The following is a 25669-nucleotide window of genomic DNA, read 5'->3' as shown; positions in this document are numbered from 1 at the left end:
TTTCCTACATTTGTTTGGATTGGAGTATACGGAGTAGGACAAAAGTAGGTTTACAGTTTTGAGTAAGCAAAACACAGTTCATTCTTGGATCATTATTTATTAACTAGAGGCCCCAGAGCACGAAAATTCGTGCAAGAGTAGGCCTTCCGCCATAAACTAGTTTGGCTCAGTGGATAGAGCGTCAGCCTGCGGACTCAAGGGTCCCAGGTTCGATTCTAGTCAAGGGCTTGTACCTTGGTTGCGGGCACATCCCCAGTAGGGAGTGTGCAGGAGGCAGCTGATCGATGTTTCTCTCTCACTGATGTTTCTAACTTTCTATCCCTCTCCCCTCCTCTCTTTAAAAAATCAATAAAATATATAAAAATAAAAATAAAAATAAAGAGTAGACCTTCTTTCCCCCAGCTGCAGGCACCGGCTTCCCTCTGGCACCTGGGACCGGGGCTGCTTCCCTCTGGCTGCTGGCAGGCACCGGGACCGGGGCAGCTTCACTTTGGCCCAGCTTCATCAGGAAGGAAGTCCGGTCTAATTAGCATATTACCCTTTTATTATTGTAGATTATTGTATTATTTTCCATATGACAACTATAAACCTACTTTTGCCTCGCCCTATACTTAAATTCTGTTTACTGCAATGGATTGATATGTCTTTTTAGTCTCTTTTAATCAGTTAGTTTTCCCTTCATCACTTTTTTTCTCCCTTGGTATAGTATTTTATTGAAGAAACAGGCCTATAGAGTTTTCCAGTTTCCCACATTAACTGACATAAATTATTACAGATTGTTTGTTGAAATAGTTGTCAAAGAAATGTGAATATCTGGAACCAAAGTCACCTACAACCAAAGTTAGAATGAAAACACTATGAGTTAGTAAACAAAAAGGGGGAAAGCCCATAAAAAATGGACAGCTTTACGATTTACCAACACAAATAAGTAATCATATCTCCCTTTTTTACTTAAGTATATTCAACTACCAATAAAGTAACCAGTATAAATCTTACTTGTACAGAGTATAAATAGAAAATTTGATAGTACTCACCAGTCTTCATTTCCAATAAGCGCTTTTTCTTTTGTTGGCGTTCAAGCCTTTCTTTCTCTGCCAATTCTTGGGCTATTCTGACACGTTTTTGTTTTTCCTCTGCTTCTCTTTTTTTGACATTTTCCTTTAATGCTTGCTATAAAACAAATTAATTTTGAAAAATGATCAATTTTAACCACAGTGATTCCACACCAAAAAATGGAGAATTATTAATCTGTAGAACTGTGATTAAATATCTTTTAAATAATGGTTACTTATTATATTAGTAACCCAGTCTTTTAAAAGATTAGCATACGAACCCTTATTAAATATGTCATGTATCATGTCATGTATCTATAAATACAACTGTTATGTTTAAAGCACCTGCATCTTAGTGAAATCAACTAAGAGAAGGGAGACAGAAACTAAAAATAAAAACCATTTAAATTACAAATCAAAACTGTTTTTCTATATATATTTCCAAAAGAATATCTAGTGGATGTATTAAAGTCTATACCTCCTCTGCAAAGTAAACTATTGAATACAAGTGAAGTAGTTGAGCAAATAATAAAAATGAGCTAAAAATATGTAATAGCTCCTTTACACTACAATCATTTAACAATTTTTTTTCATATAGGCAGAAGTGTCATAAGGATGACTAAATAAACACTTGGCATTTTAAATGAAAGCTCATTGTCCATCAAAACAAAGAACATGGAAGCTATAAAAAGATCTCTATAGATATATGACCAGTTAAGTTCTTATTTTCTAAGTACTATACAAATCAAGAAATGCCTCTCATGTTGCAAGAGTGGGAATTAGCAGGTAAACATGGATTTTTCTAAGTTCCAACAAACAGCATGGAGTTTGTATTCTCAGTACCAATGAAACCAAACAGGTTATCTAATTGCTAGTTTATCAATAATAATATTGAATAGAAAAGTGTATAATTAAACTTAACAAGTAGGTGGTTCATCTTGTTTGGGGAAGATGTTAATTCCTCCTTTACTGTAATATTTTTTAACCCTAGAAATACTGTAAGATTTTCATTAGAAATCAAATAATAAAGTTTAATATTATTAATCAAAACAATAAAAGGAAAAGTACAAGGGGAAAAAGAGAACAAAAAGCATAGAGAGAATACTAATTAAATCCACCCATCCAATAAATACTTACTGAGATATTGAGTAGCACATGATACTATTTAAAGACGAGATATATTTATAGCTCTAAAACATGCTTACATTCTTTGTGATAGGGTGGGGCTGAAGGCAAATAAACAATAAATTTGATAAATATAGTATTATTAAAAAAACAGAGTGATGTGATGGAAAGCCTGGGGAGCTACTTTATATTTGGTTGTCAGTAAGGCCTCACTCACTGATTTGATTCAAGCTGAATTTGAATGGCAAGGAGTTAGCTAGGTGATGATCTGGGAGGAAGAATAAATGCAAAGGCTATTGGCAGGTTGGAGAGAAAGGCAACCAGTATAGTGTAAGGTGAAGTCAGGAGTTCTGAGGCCTGATCATTTAGTATTTATGGTCCTCTAGGCCAGAATGTAAAACTATGCACTCTAAGACACAAGTACTAATCAACCACCTTTGTTTCAAAGTATCTTTTCAAAGGTATTTGTATAATGCAGTGTCTTGGGAATGGAGATAATGTCTACCTATTAAGCAAATGGATTTATTTGCTGTACAATATAGTAGATGGGAAAAGGTGGGTAAGTTAGTCTTATTATCTCTTTAAAAAGATTGTGTTCCCGCCCTAACCGGTTTGGCTCAGTGGATAGGGCATCGGCCTGCGGACTCAAGGGTCCCAGGTTCAATTCCAGTCAAGGGCATGTACCTTGGTTGTGGGCACATAACCAGTAGGGAGTGTGCAGGAGGCAGCTGGTCGAGGTTTCTCTCTCATCGATGTTTCTAACTCTCTATCCCTCTCCCTTCCTCTCTGTAAAAAGATCAATAAAATATATTTTAAAAAATAAAAAGTTTGTGTTTCCTAAGTTTAGATTTTTCTCTAGTAAGACAAACTACTAAGCATGCAGGTATTAGACCCTCTTAACATTGCCCTATGAGAATTCAGGCTCAGGAATCTACAAAATTGTTACTCTGGCTATTGCTATTGATGTAACAAACTGTTCTTTGTCTCTGACCCCACAGTCTTGTGTCTTCTGCCAACATTCACAGAATGCTAACAAGGTAAATTCTCATACTCTTCACAGTTCATGATGTATTAACACATTATTTTTGCTAAGCTATGGAATACCAGCTGCAATAATGAATGCTTTAATGTGCAAACCCTCCAATCTACAAAATGGATTCTGTACTCTCCATTATGGTACAGAATGGTTAAGTATTTGTTCACTATAACAGGAGTAGAAAGAGGCAGAGGCAAGATTTGAAAGCTAGCTGTAACCTATGTTTTTTTCTACCATGTTGCTTCATGCTATGTTAGCATATGTTAACTGTCAGCTATAAGACAACAAATGCTATAAAAATCAACATAAGTTAGGAACACAGGAGAAGCAACTTTTTTTTAAAAGCATGATTTCAGAGACAAGTGTGTACATCTGTGTGTTTGTGTGTGCATGTGCACCCATATATGAATGTGTAGGGGAGATGGTGTAGGAAGAATGGATTGTGGTGGAGGAAAAGATAAGCAAATATCCAGAAATCAAAACCGTATTTCTTGCTTGAATAAAGTGAATAAAAGGAAATGGCGATAGATTAGAAAATATATATCATGTTGCTTATTTATAAAACTTATTAAAGTACAAAATTTTCTGATGCGAATTTTCCACTTTAATGACTGGATGCATTTGAATGAGAACATTTAATAGAGTACCTATACCAGATATAACTGCCACACCTTTTTAGTATTCCACTGGGCAATAAAAAGTCAAAATTACTTGCCAGGACCTTTAATAACAATGTTTATATTTAGAAATAAGGTCTGAAGTAATTCTTAAAGTTATTTTGCTTTATGGAAAATGCACTATTGATTTTCATTTAAGAGCCTATCTCATTTAAAACATATCTTATTCTGACATTATACCTATTAGGAGAAGAATTTAGCTGGAAAAATACCAACAGACAGCATAGAAATAGGTATTTAGTTTAAAACTAATATTCCAGTTCTAATAGTAATTTGGAATTTTCTTTTATTCTAAATGTTGAAAAGCAAAAGTAGCCTAAAGTAGAAAAGCTGAATAGTTTTAAAACCACATTATTGAAAAAAAAACAATTGCTTCTTAGTTACTTTAATTTTAAATTCAAAGCCAGAAAAGTTAAGGTTGAGCCATACATAAAGATAATTAGCTATAAGACATTGACTTTTTAAAATCATCTTATTCTTGACCTGGTTTACTATTTATTCAATTGGCAAATAAATTGCACTGCTACCAACTATTTTTGGCTATGTTGTACCACAAGAAATTATTTGAGTGCTTGCACAACTTCCCAGACAGAGTCTGTCACAGGCTCTTGTCTGAAAGCTCTGTGAGTTTACCAGTCTGCATGCAATACCTGACTATTTAGTCAGGAGCAAAGACCTCTTTTCAAACAAAAAAAAATGACAAACAACACAATAGGTGCAGATGAATCAACATTAGTTGGTTCTTAAATTTGTTTAGAAACTGGTGGCAGCCATTCTTTAAGTGGGTGTTTGCTAATGATTTTCTGTTCTAAAAATACACATACATAAAAGATCTGAGTCCCATTGCAAAATTTTACAAAGTGAGTTATGGTCAAAAGTTTGAAAATCACTGGTCTCTCTGATAGGAGTAAAGTTGATGATTATAAGGAGACATTCATCTTCAATCTTACTAGATGATGTCAATGTATTTTCAAAGTGGTTGTGTCAGTGGATATCCCTTGGGATCATAGCACACATACCACCAAACTGTCATTGTCAGTCTTCTATTTGGCAGGGATATAATGGTATCCAATCATGCTTATAACTTATATTTCCTATTCTGTGAAATGCCATTCAGATCTTTTACTCACTTTTCCATTAGGTTGTTCATCATGTTCTTAATGATTTGTACTACTTAAATATTTATATACTTTCAGTAAATGGAAGTTCTTAAATTTATGTAGTCAAAAATCTTTTTCATATTGCTGGTACCTCTTATACCTTATTTAAGAAATCCTTCCCTAATTCAAAGACAAAGCTATTCTCCTATATTTCCTTCTAAAGTTTTAATGATGCTGTTCTCTTCACATTTCAGTATGTACTTTATCTGGAATCAATGCTTTTGAATAGTATGAAGTGGGGATACAATTTACTTTTTTTCACATTGAAAACTAGCTGACCCATAGACATTTCCCTACTAGCTTATCACTGCAGATTGATCTTCAAAGCCACTTCTCTAAATTCCAAGCAGCCATAATATGTGCTGAAGTTTTAGGGCTGTTTTAGTCCATTTGGTCAAGATAACCATGTTTGTACTGGTAATACTCTGTCTTAATTATCATGGTTTCTGCCTTATCTTTTTTCTTTAAAAAATCTTCACTATTCTTGGGCCTTTGCTCTGTCATCTATATTTCAAAATGTACTTACTAAGGCTTTTGAAAAGGCCTATTAGGATTTTGAATAGAATTGCTCTGATTTTGTAGATTACAGAGAATTGATATTTTTACAATATTGAGTCTTTCTATTTATGAATGTCATGTGGCTCTCCATTAACTTAGGTCTTTTTAAGTCTTTTGAAAAAAATGCATACGTTTTTTTCCATTCATGTTTTAGACATTTTATGTTACATTTATTCTCTGTGTCTTCTCAATTGCTCTTGTTAAATTGACTTTTAAAAAGCATCATTTTTAATATTTAGTAACTAATATATATTTAAATATTCCATTGATAAAAGTCCTTATTTCTAATAATTTTCCTATAGACTCCTTTTTGTATTATTCATAGGCAATCATAATGAAGTTAATTTCTTCATTTTCAAATTTTATACTTTTTCTTTCTTGTCTCATAAAACTGTACTAGCTAGAAGCTAAATCCCCATGATTAGGTTGGGGGTTTCCACTTTGTCCCTAGTTTTCTATTTACAGATAGAAATGTTCAAGTAGTTTATGTAAGTCTGTCATCTTGTTTTAAAACCTGAAAAAGGACTGAATTTTATAGAATGTTTTTCTCAATCTACTGTAACTCTTAATGTGGTAAGTTATGTTTATAAATATCTATATATATAAAAGCCCAGTGACCGAATGGTGGAAATACCAGAACGACTGGTCGACCAGTCGCTATGATGCGCACTGACCACCAGGGGGCAGACACTCAGCGCAGGAGCTGCCCCCTGATGGTCAGTGAGCACCCACAGTGGGAGTGCCACTTGGCTGACTAGGATGAGAGGCCCAGGGTGAGGTTGAATCTCTGCACCTATCAAATACCTGAGACAATCCAGACTCTGGCCACCAGCTGTTGTAGTCCCTCTAGGTGTGTTCTAGAAAGAGAGCGGGGAGCTGGTATAGGCGGATGGCAAGAGGGGACGTGACTGTGGACCCTTCGGGGAGGCCGTCCTGATGGCTGAGGATCCTGGAACATGGCTGCCTTGAACATCCCTGATGGTGTCACCAACCTGGCATCACACATCAAGGACATTCACCGAGTGGCTTTGGGGTGCAAAGCTCTTTGCCAGGTTCCTCCAGGACACAGAACACGCCTTTACCCAAGACATTACCCCGAAATATCAGCTCAGACTAATCTCCTCATTCAACAGCCGCTCAGAGGGCGGGTCCAAGGCCACTTAGCTGACCAGGATGAAAGGCACTCCCACAGTGGGCTGATCCCCACAGGCCACGCCCCCCACCAGTGCACCACTCCATGCACTAGTTCTCTAGTTCTAATATAAAACCAAACTTTCATTTCTGGGATAAACTCAACTTGTAACTGAAGAATTTATCTTTTTGAACATTTGGTCATAATGTATTTTTTATACACTCTATTAATTTGTAATAATCACTTCATTAAAATATAGTAAAACAACAGTAAAACTTTCTGAGCCAAGTATTTAGTTTGCCAGATTTGAAATGTCATCAAATTAAAAATTAGCTGTAGGCTTATTCAAGCTTTCCAGTTCTTTTAAAGTCAATTTCAATATGTAATTTTTTTTTTTCTCTCTAGGAACTTACCTATTTCATCAACTTTTCCAATTCTGGCCTACAAATTTTTGTAGTATGCTCTTATCTCTTTACTATCTTCTGTATCAGTCTTCATATTCCTTTTACATTCTCAATATTATTTATTTTTTCTTGATTAATTTTTTTCAGAAGTTTATCCAATTAACTTGTCCTTTCAAACCAACCACATTTTGGCTTTTAAAAACTTCCCTCTTAAGTCAGTTTCTTCTTCATTTCCCTCCTTTTATTCTCTAGAGTTATATAATTCCTTTTTAATTTCTAAAGTCAGATGCTTACCTTGTTAATTCTCATCCTTTCTGATTTTTTAGTATAAGCACTTAGGATATAAATTTCTTTATACCACTATTATTTCATCCCACAAATTTTGGTGTGGAGTATTTTCAATATTGTTCAGGTCTATATTTTTTCTATGATTTCTACCTTGACACCTAATATGTGTTTTTTTTAATAATCTTTTTTTTTTTTATTGATTTCAAAGAGGAAGGGAGAGGGAGATGGAAACATCAATGATGAGAGAAACATTGATCAGCAGCCTCCTGTACATCCCACACTAGGGACCCAGTCCACAACCCAGGGAATGTGCCCTGACCAGGAGTCAAACCATGACCCCCTTGTTCATAGGTCAATGCTCAACCACCAAGCCACACCGGCAGGGCCCTAATGTGTTTTTCAAAATGTTCAAAATAGAAGTTTAAATTTCATCCTTGTTTATTTCTAACTTCATGTTATTATTGTGGTCAATGCATGAAGCTGATATTTAGTTATCAAGATCTCTTTCATGTTATCAAGATCTCTTTCATGATCTGTAGTATATGATTAATCTAACAAAAGTTCCACTTGTGACTGAGAAGAATATGTTCTTTAATTGCAGAGTGCTGTTCTGTATGTTAATAAAATTAAGTCAGTTAATTTAATTGTTTACAGCTCGCATGTCTTTAATATTTTTCTAACTTACCAATAAGTTAGAGGACTTTGTTGAAGTTTCCCAATATAATGCTGACTCTGTCAATTTATTTCTAGAGTTTATCATTTTTACATGATTATTTGGTGCTATGTTATTATGCACATGTAAACTTTAAAATTGTACCTTTCTGGTGAATTACATTTTCTATCATCTTGAAGTAATATTCCCTTGTCTTAAGTCTACTTTACTTGTTTTTAACATAGTTTCCCTTTTTCTGTTGATTAATGTTTTCCTTGTATTTCATTAACTGTTCTGTTACTGCAAACTTTTCTGTATTCTTGAATTTATAGGTAGGCATCAAAAAGCATAAAGCTAGACTTTGCTTTTTGTCCAATGTTATAGTCTTTAAAAAATTATATTGTTGCCCTGACTGGTTTGGCTCAGTGGATAGAGCATCGGCCTGCGGACTGAAGGGTCCCAGGTTCGATTCCAGTCAAGGGCATGTACCTTGGTTGCGGGCACATCCCCAGTAGGGGGTGTGCAGGAGGCAGCTGATCGATGTTTCTAACTCTCTATCCCTCTCCCTTCCTCTCTGTAAAAAAATCAATAAAATATTTTAAAAAATTATATTGTGATTTATAAAATACTAGAGGCCTAGTGCACGAATTCGAGCACGGGTGTGGTCCGGCCAGCCCAGCCCGATCAGAGATGATTGGGCCGGGCCAGCTGCGGGGAGGGGATACAGGAAGTTGCCCGGTTGGCCCCGCTCCTGATCGGGATGTGGGGGGCCGATCGAGTGCGGGGCTGGCAGGGGGAAGGGACCGCGGGGGGTTGCCAGGCTGGCCCCACCTCCTGGTCTAACTCCCAGTCGAGGGGACAATTTGCATATTAGCCTTTTATTATATAGGATTGTTCCCACCACCTTACATCATTCTTTCTATTTGCCCTGCTTTATCTACCGTATGCTCCTTTTATTTTCTCCTGTTTTTATTTAGTTACATGTCTTTCTTGCTCTATTTCTCCCCTTAAAGTCTGGAATTTTTACTGGATATGTCTATCCTCTTACTAGGCATCCTTGTAATTTTATCACATAAATTAACAACTTAATGAGGCCTAAATATTATATCTTTACCTGCTTTCCTCCTCTTGTATGTACAGAGAACATAAAAGACCTGACCTTCAAAAATCTCTTTCAATTTATTTAACTAAGTTGTCCAATAGTTAAGCTGTCTCCTATTTCTACAAAACAAGCTACACATTGTTTCATTTTATACTTTATTCTTTACATTAAGTTTCATGGTGCATATGTCTTCTTGTCTCTCAAACCTTTCTTTGAAGGCAGGGGCAAGGGAATTGCTACTTCTTTAAATATATCCTTCAGACCAGGGGTCAGCAAACTATAGTCCTTGGTGGACCAACCTGTTATGGTAAATAGAGTATTCTTGGAACATAGCCACACACACTCATTTACATACTGCTTATGGCTGCTTTTGCACTGCTACAGTACAGCTGAGTAGTTGCAAAAGACTGTGTGGCCTGCAAAGCTAAAATTTTTACTAGCTGGCCCTTTAAAGAGTTTGCCAATTCCTGCTTTAGAAGATCCTTTAAGGCAGCAGTTCTCAACCTGTGGGTCGCGACCCCTTTGGCAGTCGAATGACCCTTTCACAGGGGTCGCCTAAGACCATCCTGCTTATCAGATATTTACAGTACGATTCATAACAGTAGCAACATTACAGTTATGAAGTAGCAACAAAAATAATTTTATGGTTGGGTCACAACATGAGGAACTGTATTTAAAGGGCCAGAAGGTTGAGAACCACTGCAGTAAGGTAAGGATATTTGTGGAAAATGCCCTCTTCTGTTTATTCAAAAATAGTTTAATTTTTCACTTGTTCCATAAAGTGGTTTTGCTGAGTATCCTAAATTGGAACAAGTTTTTTTCTCAACACTTGAAGATATCTCTTTTGGCTTCCATTTTTTATGAGAAATCACTTGCATTGGTAGTCACAGTTTCACTAAAATATTTTTTCAAGTGAATTTTATTTATCTCTCTTGATAAAAGTTGTACTTCCAGACTCTTCATCTGGAAAATTCACAGCCATCAGTTTTCATAATATCTTTCATTCATTCTTTTGAACTTATCCTTCTGAGACTTTCATTATACAAGTGGTGGGTCTTCCCATCTCATACTCTATATTTCTTAACAAATCTTTTACACTGCCAATTGTGTTGTCTCCCTGGACTGCATTCTGAACAATTTCTTTAGATCTATTGTTCAATTCACCATTTTTTTTCCTTTGGTTGAGTATAATCATTGTTTAATTTCAAGTATCGTGCTTTCATTTCCTTAAGTTCTATTAGGTTCTTTGTCAAACATGCTTAGTCATCTTTGGTAGTCTCTTGTTTATTTCTCTCTCTTTAATTTCATCTGTTAAACATTTCATATCTTATTCCATATCTGGAGTCATGTGGGTTTCTATCTATTGTTTTGCTTTGTTTTTTTTGTCTTGGTCATTTCACCATTCAGCCCCTTGTTTCTCTGTATGTTTGTTGATTGGGGTTAAGAGCTGTTATTTGATTAAGCATAATTTTTGAAAATCTTGAGAACCTAAATTGTAATTGCCTCCTGCATAAAGCTTTGAATTTGCTTCTGAAAGTAATCAAGGGTCATTTCTAACCTGGATAAGTTTAGTTTACTTTTGTCTCACATTTGTCTTATCAGTGTTCTCACCCTGTTCTTGATCTTGGCATCCCAGGGCAAACCTGGCTTTCTCCTTTGTGTACCTATGCTCAACAATCAAGTCTCAGCTCTGTTCTTTTTCTCTTAAACCCAGTTTGCCCTGGGAATTTCCCTGACCTTCTCACAAGACAGCCATGTTTTAAATAGTTTGTTGTACTATTACAGGATGGATCTTTAAAAGAGTCTCTATCACCATATCATGTTAAGCAGTCCTAAAAGGGTGCGCTCTTGAAAGTCAGCCAACATGTAGATCTTTAATGCTTAAACACTTTTGTATAATGAGGCAGTTCTGTGCACTATATATTTTCCTGGATGTCTTATATGTGTTTTAGGATCCAAAAGTAAACAGTTTAACATTGGACAGACATATAAGATCAGTCCTGGACAAGCACTGAAAAAAAGTTTGTTAAACTGACAATCAAGAATGTCTTAAAAAATACAGTAAGTATGATATTTCACTACTTTCAGATATTTTTAAAAATCTATATGAGCTAATCACTGCATATTAGAAAGTATACTATTTAGGAGGAGGAAAGCTGGAGACATGTTATCTTTGTTTGAATCTTCACTGGGTACTAAATACCTGTGTGAGTTGTGTCTCAGTATCCTCTTCTGTAAAATGGACAAAATAGTATCTATTTTATGAGGATATTATAAGAATTAAGTGAATTAATACAGGTAAATGACTTACAGAACTGCTGACACATAGTAAGCCCCGTATAAATGTTAACAATTATTATTTTAAATGCTATTATATTATTACTAATTTATATGTTTTTCATTATTACTATGATATCATTAATCAAGTGTCTTAAACATATAATTATATATTGGGAAATACATCAAGGAAAGCCACTTCCTCACATGCACCAATCATACATATGTCTATTATATTGGGGAAGGGCCAATTTTCATAGTTCCTATAAGAATATCAATGTCTTCCATTCCAAGATGTTGGAATATGGTTTTACATTGATTTAATAAAGTAGTACTGTTGTGAAAGCATTCACCCAATACTGCTGGATTAATTGGCAGGGAAGGTACAGAGGTGAATTAAATATGGAAGGCAAGATGTACTCTTGACCTCAAGTCTAGCTTCATACCTCTAAAGATTTAATTTACATATATCTATAGAAGTATTGTTTAGGATACTTTTAAATCTAATATGCTTTGTGAAATTTTATTCTAAAAAAGAATTAGTTTAGTTTCCTGTGTTCACTTCCCCCAAAGTATTGCTTGCACTTAAAATTAAACATTCCTCATAAATTAACTTGAAACATTGCCCAATAATACAATTAATGGTTGTTTTATTTTCGCCAAAAAGTTTAAAATATAAAAAATTAAGTGTGCACATTGCCTTCCCCTAAAAAAAACAAAAACATAATAGTCTATATATTTCAAATATGCCTACTTGAAGAGTACATTAGTTTACTTCATAACATAGTAATAAAATATAAAAATGAAAGTATTTCCATTGATACTAACTTTTTGATCATACATCATTTCTATCACTGGGTCTTAGACTACTTAAACAACAACTATCCTACTCAACATTTTTTAACATATGATAATATCCTGTATATTTCTATAACTTAGAAATCTAGTGCATTGTATAAAAAATGTTGATAGCTTATAAATGTCTTTTTTAAAAAAAAAACACACCATATTTTATTGATTTTTTACAGAGAGGAAGGGAGAAGGGTAGAGAGTTAGAAACATCGATGAGAGAGAAACATCGATCAGCTGCCTCCTGCACACTTCCTACTGGGGATGTGCCCACAACCAAGGTACATGCCCTTGACTGGAATCGAACCTGGGACCCTTGAGTCCGCAGGCTGACGCTCCATCCACTGAGCCAAACCGGTCAGGGCTATAAATGTCTTCTTGTTCAGAGACATATTTCTTTAAACATTTATGGATAGTTAAGCTATATAAGCCAGGAATCTCTTTAGTACAGTTTTCACTAAACTCAAAAATCTTTTCTTCTTGCCTAAGTTTTCAATTTTGTCTCAAGTCTCTAAAATAACATTACAAAGCAAATTTAAATCCACACACTTTCCAGATGGATGGATGTTAGGTAATATGAAGACACTGGCTAATTTTCTCAAAGTAAACAGCTATGTTAGAATCCAACACATTCCCACTAAATGCTTTGTTAGGAGTTGTCTTCACCTTGATAAGAGACAATGCTCAACCATACTAATGCTTTCTAAAAATTCCTGATGACAACATTTTTAGGAAAAAATAGAAGATACTTTTTATAAACCTTAAAAATGTATGCCTGTATTCTTATACATATTCCTATACTGGAACATAAAAAAAAATATTTTTAAATAATTAATACCAGTCAAAAAAATCTTTAAAAAAATAAAAAATATGAGATCTACTCGTCTGTTTTCCATTAAAAGTATTTTCTTTTGTAACTAAATATAAAATTTCTCTCCACGTGCAAAAACTGGATTATAAACAATGGAAAATAAGTTTATTCTTAGAAACCCCTATTTGCAATAATAAGAAGGTAGAGACTTAAGAAATCTAGATGACATACAAATTAATCAAATTAATCTCTCTGGTATTGCCAAATTCAATAAAAAATGCTATCAGTGAGAATTGGAGAACACGATATACTATACACTAGCACAAACAATTCATCATCTTAACATTCAATACAAGGAGCTATAAGTTAAACATTTGATGACCGTGAAACTTATGAAAATGGAATACAACCCTTTAAGAATGTCCCAAAGGATGTGCAGATGCTGATGGTTAAACTGTTTCAGCTTCAAATTGCTCTTTATTGTAAAGTCAGTTTCAGATGAACCAACAAATTACTTATTAGCCTATTAGGGACTTAACATTACCAACCTTTCATCACTCTACTATGTTTGTTTGCAATTCCTTCAAACACTTTGTAAAATTCTCAAATAAATGAGATATTTCAACCTAGTCAATAACTTCTTTAATAAAGTATGAAATTTCACAACTAAAGTTTTTCCAAAGTGTAACTTCATTTTCTATTAAATGTATTCTTTTCCATTGTGTTCTAAAGTGATATATTATAAAAATATTATCTTTACCTCTCAAATGTGAGGCACAGGTAGGCACAAGATGGCAGCCATAAAGAACAGTGCTTTAATGTAGGCTTAGTGATAGGGCAGCACTTTTTTAGCTACTGCTAATCACCTGTTCAAAGAAAATATTCAACCAAAGCCCTAAAATATTCCATGAGAACCTGGTAATGTTTAAAACATGACAAGCCTTAAAACAACAGTGTTTCCTTTCTCTCTCTCTCTCTCTCTCTCTCTCTCTCTCTCTCTCTCTCTCTCTCATTCGCAATGTGGAAATGAAGGCCAGTATATCTCATATGCAAAGAATATGCCGTTTTATTCATTCTTGCTTGTGGCATCTAAGTTTACTGTTATTTTCTCAATAACATGGATTAATCTACTTATGATTATGCATTAGTTATTCAGTTGAATTCTCTTTGGTATCAATCATTGCCCTCATTATTGTATTAGAATAATCCAGTTTTACCTTTTCCTATATCTTTTCAGGGAACAAACAAAATACTTAAAATGTAAATGGAAAATACAAATTATCAGTCGTTTAGTAATATAGAACCCGTCAGTCAAATGCATCTATTATCCCATTGAGCAATGTATAGCAAATATATATCTTATCACTAAAGAGAAAAATTAAGCCAATTAGTCTAGGTGTGTTTTTATTGTTACAAGTCTAAAGAATAAAGATTAGAAGAACCTAGCAATTAATTTTCAAGGCTGCATATATTCACCACCAGGCATTGATCAATTCCTTAAATAAACAGATACCAAAGATCAGAAGAAAAAAGATCCTATATTTAGAATATGTATTTTATTCTAGTTTGGAGCTTTGTACCTCCAAGTATGATCTCAGAATAACAATGAAGACAACTTCGAAGTCATAAGCTCACTAGAATAAGCAAGGATAGAAAATATGTTCTATTATCCTATCTAATAATGACAGAATATGCTAATTGACCCTCACGCCATGGCAAAGATGGTGGTGCCCACAGCCAATAAGGAGGGAATATGCTAATTGACTGCAACGCCCTCAAAGATGGCAGCGCCCACAGCCACAAGATGGCAGTGCCCAGTCTCCTCAGCCCTGCCAGGGAGGCAGGCACATGGCAAGGACAGGCCCGCATCCAGGCGGGCCCGGCTGCTCCACGCACCTACCTCCGGAGTACCCCAGTCCCCTCAGCCCCCCAGCTGCCCAGAGTCGGCCCAAGACACAGGCAAGCCTTGGATGGCAGCTGCCCAGCTGCCCAGGGCCGCCCAAAGCACACGTAACCAGGGCTGGCCGAGGTTTGCGTTGCCGGCAGTGGCAGCAGCAGAGGTGTGATGGGGTATTGCCTTCCCCTGATTGTTGGGTCGCCTTCCGTCCCTGAGGGCTCCCGGACTGTGAGAGGGGGCAGGCTGGGCTGAGGGATCCCCTTCCAGTGCAAGAATTTTCATGCATCAGGCCTCTAGTCCTATATAATAAAAGACTAATATGCAAATCGACCGAACAGTGGAAAAACCGGTCGCTATGACAAGCACTAACCACCAGGTGGCAGATGCTCAATGCAGGAGCTTCCCCCTGGTGGTACATGCGCTCCCACAGCGGGAGTGATGCTCAGCCAGAAGCCCTGAGCTGGGCTCATGGCTGGCAAGTGCAGCGGCGGTGGTGGGAGCCTGTCCCCCCTCCACGGTGGCACTAAGGAGGTCCGACTGACAGCTTAGACATCCCCCAAGAGCTCCCAGACTGTGAGAGGGTGCAGGCTGGGCTGAGAGACCCCCACAAGTGCACAAATTTTGTGCATTGGACCTCTAGTAATTACATAAGTTGACTCAACATCCAACCACAGGACTTTTACACAATTTTCTTTTCTCTGATACCATACGAGTCAATCTACAAGAACTAAGGAATACACAGAAAATGCTAGTGCTTTGGAGTTCCTGTTATTCGCCTAGTTGGTCTAAATAGTAGTCCTTAAAAATTACATTTAGAATTGACAAGCATCAAATTTCTACATTAAAATGATTTGGCAAAATGAGTTTTGTTCTGGCTGTCCTCTTTATAAAAAACAACAAAAAACCCTAAAAATATCCTCTCAGTGAATAAATTCATTTTTGTTTAGCAAATCACCACTTTAGTTTGAATATTCAGAAGAAGAATAAATTGTATTTGATCAACACACAACAAGATTAAATGAGTTATAATTGATTTTACATTTGTTCACTACACAGTGTTATTTCAATTGTATGAACCAAAAATCAACTTAAAGTTTGCAAATAGCATGAACAACAAATCTAACTAGATAAAACATAACTCTAACGATTTCAGAGAAGTAACCTAAAGACAGAACTACTGATTACAAATAGGTAGCTATTTATTTAACTCAAAGTATTCTATAGGGAAGCATAAAATTAAAAAAAGTATAACATACTTTAAATATTTCCTTGTTATAATGAACTAGAGGCCAGATGCACAAAATTCATGCAAGAGTAGGCCTTCCTTCCGCCCACTGCCGGGACCAGGGCTTCCATCGCAGCCCCAGCTTTGTCTGGAAGGGCATCCAGAGGATGTCTGGTCTAATTAGCATATTATGCTTTTCTTATTATAGACTAGAGGCCCGGTGCATGAAAATTCATTCACTGGAGTAGGGGGGGGGGGGGCTCACCCTGGCCTGCCCCCTCTCACAGTCTGGGAGCCCTCAGGGGTGGGAGGCGACCCAGCGATCAGGGGAAGGCAACTCCCCATCATACATCTGCAGCTGCCACTGCCGGCAGCGCAAGCCTCGGCCAGCCCTGGTTACCTGAGCCTTGAGGTGGCCTGGGTGGCTGGGAAGCCGCCATCTGAGGCTTGTCTGTACCTCAAGCAGGCCCTGGGCGGATGGGGGGATGAGGGGACTGGGGGACTCCGGAGGCAGGGCTTGCCACGAACCTGCCTCCCTGGTGGGGCTGAGGGGACTGGGCACTGCCATCTGTGGCTGCGGGCACTGACATCTTTGAGGACGTGGCATTCAATTAGCATATTCCCTCCTTATTGGCTGTGGATGCCGCTATCTTTGAGGGAAGGGCAATCAATTAGCATATTCCTTCCTTATTGGCTGTGGGCGCCACCATCTTTGCCATAGTGTGAGGGTCAATTAGCATATTCCCTATAGATAGGATTGGGAAAGGTGAAAATCACTATACTTCTATTTTGTGTAGGGAGCTAATTTTGAGAGTATCCTATATAATAAAAGCCTAATATGCTAAGTGTCCGGTCGACCAGTCGGCTGTTAGACCAATCAAAGCATAATATGCTAATGATATGCTAAGGCCACTTAACCACTCGCTATGACGTGCACTGACCACCAGGGGGCAGACGCTCCAACCGATAGGTTAGCTTGCTGGTGGGGTCTGGCTGAGTTGGGCTGGACATGCCCTGGGGCCCTCCTGCAGTCCTTCCCCAGCTGGCCAACCTCCCGCGTTCCTCCCTGGCCCCGATTGTGCACCGGTGGGGTCCCTCGGCCTGGTCTGCACCCTTTTGCAATCTGGAACCCCTCAGGGGATGTCAGAGAGATATTCAGCCCAATCCCGCAGGCCAGGCCGAGGGGACCCCACTGGTGCACGAATTCGTACACTGGGCCTCTAGTATGTACATCAGTGATTCCCAAAGTGGGCACTACCGCCCCCTGGTGGGCGCTGCAGCGATCCAGGGGGGCGGTGATGGCCACAGGTGCATTTGTTTTAACTTTTTTTGTATTACCTTTCTATTCTGAGTTCAATAAATAGTTTCATAATTTCAAACTTCAATGTTTCTAATTTACACCTTTCTTTACTATATTTTACGAAAAAGGTAGAAACATTAATACATATATCTTTCTGTTTAATTGCTATTAAAATTTAAAAAAAAATAATTTCCAGGGGGCGCTGAGTAATATTTTTTCTGGAAAGGGGGCGGTAGGCCAAATAAGTTTGGGAACCACTGATGTACATAATATCATTTGATCTTCAAAATGTAACATCCCTAAGAAACACATGCTGTTTTTAAGAGGAAACTGAGGCAGAGCAAGATAAAGTAACTTGTCCCCAGTCATATCACCCAGGGTGTTCTGATGCCAGAGCCTGTTCCCTCAGCCACTGCTGTCTATCCAATAATGAGGTAGAGAGCAACACATCACTACCAAAAACAGAGAGGATGAGGCTTCTAGTTGGAATTCATAAGTCACTTAAGATGGGAAGAAATCAGAATTCTTTCTTTATTATTACACACAGTTCAGATGGAGGCATATATGTGGGAATCACAGGGAGGGACAGATTGGACTTCTTGAACTGGAAAGTAACTGCAAAGTTTTTAGCACTTTTATATATCTAAACCTAGGGGGCAAAAAAGAAAAAAAAAGACAATATAAGGCTCCCACTTTGTATGTACAACAGTAATCCCTCTTAAGCAGGGATTGCTTTCTGTTGCCATTGAAAACCTAAACCTAAAGTGGGGTACCAGATATACAGGGTCTTAGAAACTATAAAGACATCAAATAATCCTTCTTAGTATTTTCAGTAAAAGGCGAAAGATTTATGCGATCTGAAGAGAAACCAGAGTATCCTTCTTAGTATTTTTAAAACAGAAAAGTTTCATGTGCTCAGGGGGAAAAAAGCTACATGAACTAGAAAGTCTGACTTCTTTCGTGTAATCACATCAATTCTATTTGGGGATGTATGCAATTAAAAACTCTGAGGGTCTACATAGCAGTTACATGTCTAATTGAAACAGAAAAATGGTATATTTTTAATGTATATAATTTGGTAGAGAAAGTGTTTTCAAACATGTTATCTAAAGGGGACAGATAACAAAGGAGTCCTAAGAGGTGAAAGCATGCCTAAGTATTTCTCTAAAATGAGATCATTAAGCAAAATAAATAAGGTGCCAGATGACATTTGCTTAAGGAGTTAAGAGTGCTGTTGCACTGTGTTAACAACTCTGGTTATAGCAAAAGAACTTTCAATGACAATAAAGGAAGCATCATCAGAACTAGAAACAAGAGTGTTAAAGAAGAAACCATGCAATTCAGGCCTATGTGTAGGAGCAGTTTAAGCAAAATTCTCTAACATGAATATGAATGGGAAAGAGGGGCCTGGACATGCATTATGCTTCAAGGCCACAGTGATCAATGAAAGACACAAAATTAGGTTTATACTCAAAGGACAAACATCCACATGCTGTAGCAGTTGGATACAATAAAGAGAAGGGGTACCTAGCAAGATCCAACAAAAATTTCTGTGTGAGTTCAATTCACCCTGTAGAAGAATGATATCCCTATTAATAACAGGCACACTGGTAATGGCATGTAATAATGAGTCTAAACCCAGTCACAAGTTGAAAATGATTATTATTGTTATGCAACATTGTACAACTAATGGCATGAACTTTATTTGGTGAAGCTGGATGCCTGGTAGGTCACACATTTACTCAGCCTATACAGTGAGGTGAAGTACTTCAACCTATTACCTCCAATTGAACTTTATGCTTCACATGAGTCCTAAAGGAAAAAGAATCTATTACAGAATGATGCCCACTCTTTAGCTCTCACCTTAACCCTCACTTCTGCCATTAATTGGCCTCTAATTTTAAAAGAGAGCATTTTAGGCTTTGAAATAAAAGCAGACTGGCAAGCATTCTTCTATTATGAATCCATCAATGTATACAGAAAGTTATTTTTTTTAAAAAGAGTGAGGAAATAAAGTATGCCTTGTGCTGATTCCCTCTAGTAAGTTATTAAAAAACACTTTAAAAATCACATTTTGCCTTTACTTACAAATGCTCTGAGCAGCAATGTATTATCAATGTTTAAAGGAAAAAATGCCCAAACTTTGCAGCCAGGCAGGCCTCCCCTAGCCTCCACCAATTCTGCAGGGCCTATGCAAACACACAGGTTCTCTGCCCTGCAATTAAGTTAACCTCAAGGGTAAATTCTGTACTTCTCATGAACTGCGTGAACACCAAGTGAGAGACATGTAAAGCACTAGCACCAGCTCTAGCAAGAAGCAAACAAACACTCAATCGCTAGCCACTGGTTTTGGTTTTGTCCTATTGAAGATGGTAGTAAAAAAGTGAAGTAAAATTACAATGTAAATTTATTTCCTATTGTTGAAAGTTGATCAATAGTTCTAAATAAAAATCATTCCCTATGATCATACTGCATAGAGTAGATTGTTGAAACAATGATGATGGCAAATAAATTCCCAGTTGAGAAACCCCAAAAAGAAAATATACTTTTTGCCCATTATATTAATGTGGCTTTCCAGAAAGACCTTCAACACATTAAAGTTCCAGATCTAATATTTTCACTGTGGCTCACTAAAGTTAACTTGGTTTACAAAGTTGAATAGTATAAAATTAAGTAGCAACATAAGACATCAGAGATTTTGAAAATTTATTTGTGAAAATTTTCTGTTAATATGGACACTGCGGTATTTTTAAAGACACAGTGTCTAAAATTCCAGCAGTATAACTGTATAAACCAAAAAGAAAGGAAGAATAAAATGGGTGAAAAATTGTACTTCCCTTCCAGTCTTCCTTATGCTTATTTTCATTCTAGAGAAAAATGTATTCTCTAAATTATTCATTTAGATAAAAAATGTTTTAAAAAATATTTAGCTCTAATTTTTTAAATTTAGTACAGTGTGTATAGGAGTGTGTATTGTCTGATAGCAGCTACTTCTAGGACCCTCTGAATTCTGAAATAGGAAAGTATAGTTGTCACTCAATTACCCTCTTTTTTTGAACCCTTGTTCATTCATACATTTACTTTCTCCCTCTGCCCACCACTTAATGACAGAAATGCCAAGGTACCCACAGGACACCAAAACCCTGTAATCCTACCAGTTTTCAGGATGACTGGAATTATACCTTGATTCAAACCCCAATTCCCACTACTTACAATAAGGACTTGGTCTCCCTCTAAATGCAAATGTTCTTATTTGTAAAACAAAACACAAGCTATAGAACATAGGAGACAGTATGACATAGCATTTAAGAGCAGGGGATGTGGAGGAAGACTGCATGAGTTTAAATTCTAGTTCTGGCATTTTATACCTATGTCACACTGAGCTAGCTATGTTCTGTTTCTTTGCCTAAGTTTTTTCATTTGCCACAAAGAGATGGTAACAGTGAAGAGATGGATAATTATTATAAAGATTGGCTGAGATAATATATGTAAGTAAGACATATGCGAAAATGTCTGGCTCATAAAAATCCTATATAGTAAAAGCTTAAATGCTAAGTGTCCGGGCGACTGGTTGGCTGTTCAACCAATCAAAGTGTAATATGCTAATGATATGCTAAGGCTGCTCAACCACTCACGATAATGCTATGACGTGTACTGACCACCAGGGGGCAGATGCTCCAACTGATAGAGATGGGCAGACACTACCTGGAGACCTCCCGCAGTTCCTCCCCAGCTGGCAAACCTCCTGCATCCCTCCCCAGCACCGATGGGTGGGTCCCTCAGCCTAGCCTGCGCCCTCTCATAATCTGGGACCCCTCGGGGGATGTCGGAGAGCTACTTTCGGCCGATCCCACAGGCCAGGCCAAGGGACCCCACTGGTGCATGAATTTGTGCACCGGGCCTCTAATACATACATATATATATAATGGGTATTATTTCATATATGCATTTCATAATTTTATACATAATTGTGTCAGGGATCTCCAACATAAGCCTTGAGTTTGATCATTTTTTGGAAGGATTCACAGAATTCAGAAACGCTGTTCTATCCATTGTTACAGTTTACACCAAAAGGATACAGATTAAAATCACACTGTCCTCTCCCTATGGAGTTTGATATTTATAGGAATGATGTGTGACAACACATGAAGCACATTGCCAACCAGGGCAGCTCACCCCAGCTTTGTGTCGAGTGTTTATTGGGGAGGACAGTCCAGTAGGCATGCACCTCCTGCATGAGTGACCTTAGCTACTCAGTCTCCAGTGCCCCATAGAAGACCATCTGATGCACTGTGGCCCAGTGCCTCAGGTGAACAAAAACAGGTATTCACGCCCTCGCTGGTTTGGCTCAGTGGAAAGAGCTTCGGTTTGTAGTTGAAGGGTCCCAGGTAAAATTCTGGTCAACTGCATGTACCTTGGTTTCAGACTCGATCCCCAGCCCTGAATGGGGTAAGTGTGAAGGCAACCAATTGATGTTTCTCTCTCACATTGATGTTTCACTCTATCTCTCTCCCTTTCACTCTCTCTGAAAATTAATGGAAAAGTATCCTCAGGTGAGGATTAAAAACAAACAAACTAAAAAACGAAAACAAACAAAAACATATGGTATTCACCATAAATCACATTTTTAGTATAAACTATCTAGCTTGGTCCTAGGTACAAAGACCCCGTGCCAGGTAGGATATCCCAAGGGCTTCAAGGTGACCTCCCAGGAGTCAGGCAAGGACTAGAGCAGTGGTTCTCAACCTTCCTAATGCTGCGACCCTTTCATACAGTTCCTCATGTTGTGGTGACCCCCAACCATAAAATTATTTTCGTTGCTACTTCATAACTGTAATTTTGCTACTGTTATGAATTGTAATGTAAATATCTGATATGCAGGATGTATTTAGGCGACCCCTGTGAAAGGGTCGTTCGACCCCCAAAGGGGTCGCAACCCACAGGATGAGAACCGCTGGACTAGGGCTTTCTTTGGAATGCTCAGGGTTTGAGTACCTCAAGCTTGCTGAGTTAATCCTTTACTCAATAACAATTTATTGATCAACTACCATGTGCCAAAAGCTATGATAAACATTTAACATATATTATCCTGTTTAATATTTAAACACCCTCTTGAGAAAGAAATTGACATTCCCTTTTATAAATATGAAAACTGAGTCTCAGGAAGGTTAGTGTTCATAGTCCCAAACCTAGCTCTTTCAGACTGCAAAGCCTTTGCTAATTCCACTAAGCCAATTTGCCTCATAAAACATTGTAAAAATTAGTATAATACAGCACACATATAGGCACATAATATGTTTAATAATCAAATTCCGTTCTGGTATGAAAAAATAATTTAATCACTTTGAATTTGTGGAGGAAGTAAATAAGAGCTAGAAGCAAAATGTGTATTTAATGCAGACAGACTAGTTTTCCTTTAAAATATTTTTATTAAAAGGCTATCTAATCATAACCCAGTGATTATAACCAAATCCAATAAATTCAGTAATAAAGTTTTCCTGAGATTTAAAAAAAAGACCTAATTCTTTAAATCCAGTTTTTTTTTCTTTATACTTCAAGAACTTTTTAATCCCCACCAACATTTGCTGAAATACAGAAATGACTTACCTATCTATTAAGAATAACATATTTTTTCTTTGCAGAAATGTATCCCCAGTTCCCTAGGGAGGCAACAATGCCTTCTCATTTTAATATGTGTGGTTCTTTTCCCCCATCTAATCAGCTAATACTTTTCAAAAGATCTTTTTAATGCCTAAATGAAAGGATTGCACATCAAAGACCTGACCTCCCCATTAAAGTATCTAAAGAAAACCCTAGAATATAAAATCCATTCAAAAGCAAACTGCAGGTAGCTTATTGTACAATGCATTAAGAAAAGAAAAGGAGGAAAAAGCTTCATAAGAGCTGCAAGGAATTGGGTAAAATTATACCACAAAAATACAAATTGATCATAAGTATAAAGAAACAAATTCATAGCCAAAAACTTACTACAAAAGTGCCCTGTAATCAGCCAGTAGGGGAGTCTCTATGAAAAACTTCAGAATTTGTCATAGTTTTAATCAAAATTTCTGATTACAGTTTAATGTTGGGAAGGCCAAAAAGGGAACAAACCACACATTTTTTCAATAGATTTAAAATATGAAATTTTAAAGCTAACTGTCAACATCAGAAAAGGTAGATTTTACTAGACAACAGGAGTTGAATGAAGTAATGAAGTAAACGTATTAATAAATGAGGTAATATAGATACAAATACTTTTTAAAAAACAAATTAAAATTTTTATCATACCATGAATGTGGCTCTGAAGTTATTTAAGTCAGTCAAAAAGTCTTCCACAGACACCTTCTTCACATCAACAGCATAGTATTCCATTATGCTCTGGTATAGCTTTTCCATGTTTTCATGTAACTTTGAAAGATTCTCATACTGTTCCTTTGTACTGATAACAAAGCTGTATATTATAGTTAAAGAATTCTGAAATTTCAAAGTAATGTTTTAGAAAAACACACAACTCTAAGTCCAATGTTTTGATGTAATTGTTAGCTACTATTACACATCTCCAAAATGCCAAATCACCTCTAAAAGTTAACCATTCTTACAATTCAATCTATACTGTACAGTGATGAAATCTTAAATTCAATTTCTAATTAAATCAAGCAAAATTATCAGAATAGTTAAATATTTATACATTTAATATTTCTTTCACAATTGAACTCAAGGAAATTTTTCTTCCAATTTGCCATCTAAATAATACAGATCATGTGATATGATTTAAAATTCTAGTTCAGCAGTTGTAACAGTACATTTAATGGTAGTGAAATCAATAACATAGGCATTAAGCACAGCCGTTGAACTGGACAAACTGGGCTCAATTTCTAACTCCTAAACTTGGTACTTCCATGCCTGTGGACAAATGCCTCATCTCTCTGTACCAAAATGTCCTCACCTCTAAAATGAGAATAATAGTAACATCAACTATCTTAATGTGGCTGTTGTGAGGAATGAGTTAAACATACAAAGTTCTTAGAAAAATGAATGGCATCTAGAATATATACAAATACTTGGTATTTTATTGCCTGGTTATTCATTTTAAGCTTTACTTAGGGTTTCAAAAACAATCAAAAATAAATTTTAAAGAATTACATTTAAAATTTGTTATTTTATGAAATTAAACTCATGTTTTAACTTATCCTTGGGAAAATTGATAGTTTCTCCTATGTATTACCTGGTTCAAACTATGATTATACATACACACAGAGATGTTATTCTCTCACTTATTTATGACAACTCAGTTCAAAGCACAATGAGACAGAGAAGACTAAATGTGAGTGTAGCAGTGGCATCAGAATACATTTTCTAAACAAAGCATAGAATTCCTTTGTGGCATGAAACATTGCTGAGGCAGTAAAATCACTGTCTAAAAAAGTGACTCTCTTAGCGCATCAATCATAATTACATATGGTTCCTTTAAACTGTGGCATTTAAATAAATGGAACATACAGAATCAAACTTACTGAAGTCATCTTACTGTCTCTAACACAAAAGGATAAACAGACATCAGCGCACTTAATTTTAAAATATAGCCAGTTAATAAGAATAACTAGATTGAAACAAAGAATTTCTAGGGTGCGGTCACCTCTGTCAGTTCCTTCTATATTGCAAAACAAAAATGGAAGGTTTATATCTAAAAATGAAAAACTTTCCACAACTTCAAAATGATATGTTTCCTGTGGTCAGAGCATTCCCCCGGTAGAGGATAAAATAAAGCAACAGATCCAGGCCCTTCCCTTTGAGATGGATGAATGAATGAATGAATGAATATGACCAAGGAGAAAGAGGTAGCACTACAGCCAGATAGTTGGTGAATCCAGGGGGCACCGAAGAATTTGAGTAATTAGAACTCAACCTCCCCACAAGGTACTATGGCAACTCAGTACCCACGTCCGCATGTTGCCTATTGCTCTTCTATGTCTGTTGTTTTTTGGGATTTTTTTTTTTTCATACTATGCTCCATGTATTTTACAACTAGAGGCCTGATGCACGAATTCGTGCACAGGTGGGGTCTGGCTGGCCTGCCCCGATCAGGGCCGATCGGGCCAGGCTGGCCGGGGGGAGCAGACGTGG

General features: G+C 36.8%; 1 protein-coding gene across 2 annotated transcripts in view; it reads right to left on the bottom strand.

The window, feature by feature from the left end:
- The window catches only part of DIAPH3 (diaphanous related formin 3), a 511880-nt gene that overhangs the window by 149053 nt on the left and 337158 nt on the right, over positions 1-25669 (bottom strand). For both annotated transcript variants that reach the window (XM_006090522.3, XM_023755349.1), the window contains 2 exons: positions 23834-23998; positions 1035-1170 (listed from right to left, as the gene is read on the bottom strand). In XM_006090522.3, the coding sequence (XP_006090584.1) occupies positions 1035-1170; positions 23834-23998 (301 nt within the window). The remainder of the gene's footprint in view (positions 1-1034; positions 1171-23833; positions 23999-25669) is intronic.

The sequence above is a fragment of the Myotis lucifugus genome, unplaced genomic scaffold (assembly GCF_000147115.1).
Source record: "Myotis lucifugus unplaced genomic scaffold, Myoluc2.0 scaffold_74, whole genome shotgun sequence".
Taxonomy (NCBI): Eukaryota; Metazoa; Chordata; class Mammalia; order Chiroptera; family Vespertilionidae; genus Myotis; species Myotis lucifugus.
This window is presented reverse-complemented; position numbering and strand designations above follow the sequence as displayed.